General features: G+C 40.7%; 1 protein-coding gene across 6 annotated transcripts in view; it reads right to left on the bottom strand.

The window, feature by feature from the left end:
* Positions 1-405: 405 nt before the first annotated feature.
* lnpk (lunapark, ER junction formation factor) overlaps positions 406-5,195 on the bottom strand; it is a 52,144-nt gene continuing 47,354 nt past the window's right edge. For 5 of the 6 annotated variants that reach the window (XM_020601624.1, XM_020601628.1, XM_020601623.1 and 2 more), the window contains one exon: positions 406-3,679. In XM_020601624.1, coding sequence (XP_020457280.1) covers positions 3,414-3,679 — 266 coding nt within the window. In that variant the 3' untranslated portion in view covers positions 406-3,413. The remainder of the gene's footprint in view (positions 3,680-5,195) is intronic. The other variant, XM_020601625.1, reaches the window with a different exon arrangement.

Here is a 5,195-nt window from a genome sequence, read left to right as displayed (position 1 = left end):
ACAAAAGTCTGTGCACAAGCAAGGTGCTTCAGCGTCACCTTTGCAAGGCTGCACAACAACCACTGTGCCAGCAAATTTCGGAGCCTCGGTATCAGAGGGAACATCACTAGCCACTGCTGTTTTTCTTATGCAACGTTTTGCCTTGCTTTGTTCTGTTTTTATATTGAGGTCTAGCAATGTGTTCCCTATTTATTGTATTGTTCCCAAGTAGGGTTTAGCCAATTTTATGGTGTGTGAACAGTGCCTGAATGGTTTGATGCACAGGGAGGCAAGGCCCTCTTGTATTTGGTTTGTTCATTGATTTGTGGTGTTTATATAATGGTGCCTTTTTCACCTGTTGACTTTGACCATTTCATTCCTGTTTTACACTGTATTTATTAAGTGGGGGGGAAACTTCTTCTCTCTGTATTTGCAGATTTATCCAGGGGTAGCAACTCAGTACTGGTGAAGTTTGCATGAATCTGACCTGATAGAAAACAGGAGGGGTGTTATTCTTGGGGAACTACTAAAAGTTATTAGGGTCTGGGTTGCATAGGCCTGTATATTGGCCCGGTCACAAACATATCAATTAGCTCAAACAATTTCTCCTTTATAGTGTGTGTGATATGCAGCTTCAATAATGTTGTAGCAAATACAACGGTGCCATAACAAAGACTTTTTAGCAAGTAATGGATGCGTAAATATTCCATGAAGTTTAAACCTTTTAGTCAGTGCTGCGGGGTTTACAGCGACCAGCTGAAAGCAACTTGATTTATTTGCAGCTGTGAATTATTAGGGCAAGAGACAAGACCACATATTTCAATTTAATGATAAAGTTCTGTAAAGTCATACTGCACTGACCACTTGTTGTTCTTTTGTTTTTTTGTACTGTAGATGTGAAATAGTGAGAAATAAGTCATTACTTGTTTATGCCATTTTAAGTCACTGTCATATGACAGTGGTGTTAAAGCCCAGAGCTGAATCTCACTTTTAATATACATGACTGTCTTTCTCATTACTAATAGACTGAGTCAGGATTGTCCACTGTACAGGTCATGTGTTCCTGAGAAACTAGAAACAACACTATGTACCTTCTGGTTAGGTCTGGGTAAGGCCCACACAGGTTTTAGGTTGGATTTGATGACACCGAGTGGGTATGAGTTGTTGTTGTTGTTAAACTTTATTAAGCGTTTCATGCACACACTTACATGATGACCAGCATTGGTAGAAATATACCTGTTAAATCTAGACGAGCAAAGAAAAAAACTGCAAGAACAAAGTCAGCAGGGTCTACACATGTCAGTGTGTGAGACAACTTGTTGAGAATCTAGGCTTTTAAATATTAAACTAACAGCTTAAAATTTGGAATTTTAACACATTTTCATCACCAGCGCATATCATTGGAGATGAAAAGCTTGTTAACACCGATAGCCTTCAGCTCACCCCAAACCTGTAAGCTGGTGAAGGTACCATGATGCAACATTTTGCAACTTTTGGAAACATAGCTGCCTGGCACGGAGAAATAATGGGACAAAATCAAAACGTCAAGCTGTGGTCAAGGTGTAGAGTCCGGTGATTTTCAATTCATAGAGTGGTGTCTGAACAGCATTCAACGAGGGTCTGTCAAAAAACAGACTGCAGGGCAGTGGCAGATTCAAAAGCGTGGGCCAAACTTTACAGTTAGCCTTTGCCAAATGATTCTGGGTCACTGCAAGGTTTTGAGGACTTTGACAACCAATCAGAAACGCACAGTAACATGTGAAAAGTGGAAAGTAAACACATTTCAGAAAAATTTTACACGTCGTCTGTGCCCCATGAAACCTGTTTTACTCATTTAGTCTGGGAGTGTTTGCAGGACCAGACCTGCACAGTACAAATGACACATCACATTTACATTTGTGTAGACACCATTTGTTCTTGCCCCACTTAATTACAAAACAAAACAGAAAAGTAAGTAGTCAGTGCTACTTGATGTTGCTGCAGAAGCTAAACCTGGGCCAGCTTACACTGTAAACAAATGAATATACCAGCAGCAACCAAGGCACACACAACCATGACACCAGGTGTCTACTACATTTACAACACTTAAAATTAATGTAAGCAAAAACAAGAAAATACTTAAAATATTTCAGCAAATCTTCAGCCCCTGGAGGCTACAGAACCTAAACAAGGCTGATGCTTTTAAAGAGTTGTGACAGTACCAGCGATACCTGGTGGGTTCAAACATAATATGGGCAGATAAACACAAAGAGAAACGGTGCAAATTCTGATAAAACAAGTTCATGTGGCAAATGATAATCCCATGAAAAAGTACAATTGGCAAAATCCAGATAGAGAGGGAATAGGTAGTTTCAGCTCCAGTCTGGGACCATGCTAGTAATCAGTTTTCCACTTTAACATATTATCCCTGGGATTTTACTCTGGCCACTAATGCATAAATAAAACACAACATTAACATATTTGGTTTTCATCTGCTGGAGGTTTTGAGTTTCAGGTGAGACTGAGGCTGCTACATAGCTAGCACTGCTCGTCATTCCTCACTCCTCAAACCAATAAGCTAAAGTTGCAAGGTCCTATCGCAGAGAAAGACCTTTGCAAAATCAATGGCTTGATTTTATTTTAGAGGTTTACATTTTATGCTGCAGAACAAAAGCTTGGTGAGGAAGAAAGAGTCAAAGTGTTTCTATAAAGACCCGTTTCCAGACCTCGGTCCACGTGTTTCTACTTCATGGCACACTTGTATGCATGTACTGTTAACACAACTGATGATGCTGGACCATGTTTTCTCATCATAATCTTGGTGATAATTTTTTTTCCCCCTCCCCAACAAAACAATAAACAGCATCTAGGTACTATACTTAAATGTGCATTATAATAAGCTATGATATTTAACAAATTATACAGATAGCAGACGGAGTGGGAAAACAAATGGCTGAAATTAGGGTCAGTGAAGGAATTTAGAATTCAGCATGTATTTGTTTTACTGCATGTGAGGACAGTCCATTTATGAATCAGCAGTTTCATCTAAAACCATAACACGCGTCACGGACAAACCGAACAGCAGCCAGCTACTTAAAAAGGACCTGACTGTGTAAATTATTAAACAAAGTCAGTTTGTCATTCACCACACGGGGCAACATCAGCAGCCACCTACTCTAGTGAGAAACAGCCTCAGGGTTAAAACTGCAGCTATCTGAACATCAGTCAAACTGTTAAAGCCCTGATGTGATGGCATCGTTTTAGGCAATATCATTTGATGATCTTATTACCAAATATGATGAATATAATATTTTTGATCCTTGATTATGGATTGTTTTCCTTTGAGACTTTAGTTGCACATAGAAAGCTATCATTAAACTATTAATGGTGACAGTCCTAGTCCATCCATATTGTTTTAAAGTGCCACTTCTCTATGATGGCCAGGACCAGCACCCTCAGTCCGGAGTGATCAGATGTCCCTGGCCCTCTCCTGGACTCTGCAACCAAGACTGCTGAGGTTCTCCTTCACAGGAGGCACCGTGACTCTGCGCCGATTCCTCCTCTGCCTTCTCCTCCTCTGCCTTCTCCTCCTCCTGAACTAGCCCTTCCTCCTCTGCCTTCTCCTCCTCCTGAACTAGCCCTTCCTCCTCCTCCTGCTGCAGCGGCTCCTCTGATTGGCTCTCGCACTCCATTTCTTTAGCGAGGTCTTCACCTTTCTCATCTGAGGAGAAGACATGTTGCAAGATGCATGTAATCAGTAAGTGAAGGGATGAGAACAATACAGCAGTGTGAGAGAAAGAGGAAGCACGTAACATAGCGTGAATAGTTTGGAATCCAGCAATGATTGGTTTGTGGCCAGGTAAATCAGTGACAAATCAAAGAAAAGGAGCAGCATTCCCATCAGTTAAATGACACTTGACTGAGCAACCCAACTGGTAGGAGCATGAAATCATAAGAAGCTTTACTAATTTCCCTCCTCCCGTGCAGCAACACAGCCTCAGGAGCATAATTAAAACTGAAAGAGGTCTATATTCAATACAAACAATCTTTTCAGCATCAAAATCGGTGCCAGAGACTAGAAGCATTGCTTCTCAGTCCAATAATTATGTTTCACTGTGGATCCAAAAATCAAGTTGGACTCACAGACCAACCATTCAGTTATTTGCAGGATTAATACTGCAGGGGGAGACGGGCACTAATCACATGATATCAACTGCTGAAACTGAAAATACCTGGAAATGCATGTGTTTGTGCTCAGACACTCAAATCCGGAAATACAAGCTGTATGTTCAGACTGGAATTAGATTATGGGATGAACACATAGTGTACACAGTGGTATTCTGTACTGTGATTAAAACTGGGGATGGGTAAAATGAGGTGATCTGACCAGGCATGAACTGATTGAGTTGACTTAACATAAGATATGACACAGGTTAAAAACTGTTAAGATTGATGAGATCATAGAGACATTAGATATGTAGGCTGGAGAGCAAATGATCAATGAGGAAGATGGTCTGAATATTTTGTACACTCAGTGAAGACCAGATCTGGGTCAAACAAGACCAGTCAGGTTTTTTCTAATGCTTTGTTTGGCATTTGTTTACGTAAATAATACACAAGCCCTCAAGGTAAAATCAGAAAATATTAAATCAGGTGTCAACAGAAGAATAAAATGAATTATTTCAGTGAATCTTAATTCTCTCAATTGGATAAAATGTATTTCTAACCTCTATTTGACCCAAATCTGGTGTAGACACCTAGAAACTACTAAACCCACTGTTGCTTTAATGTGATTAGAGTTTGCAAATTGGGATAGGCACTTAGCTACGCTCTACAATGTTCTACAGCAGTGGTCCCCAACCCCCGGGCCGCGGACCGGTACCGGTCCGTGGATCAATTGGTACCGGGCCGCACAAGAAATCATTAATTATTTCCGTTTTATTTATTATCTGAGTCTGAACGATCTTTTATTTTGAAAAATGACCGTATTCTCTCGGTTACATCTCGGTCACTTGAGCGCCAAAACTGGCTTACTTGTGGACATATTCAGCCTGCTCAATGAACTCAATCTGTCACTTCAGGGGAAAATGACAACTGTCTTCAAGTTGGCAGATAAAGTAGCTGCATTTAAAGCCAAACTGGATTTGTGGGGACGGCGCGTCAACAGAGGCATTTTGGACATGTTTCAAACATTAGCGGGGATTTGGGGTGAAGCCTGAGTCTTCATTCTCCCAGCT

The sequence above is a fragment of the Monopterus albus genome, unplaced genomic scaffold (assembly GCF_001952655.1).
Source record: "Monopterus albus unplaced genomic scaffold, M_albus_1.0 scaffold52.1, whole genome shotgun sequence".
NCBI classification, from domain to species: domain Eukaryota; kingdom Metazoa; phylum Chordata; class Actinopteri; order Synbranchiformes; family Synbranchidae; genus Monopterus; species Monopterus albus.
This window is presented reverse-complemented; position numbering and strand designations above follow the sequence as displayed.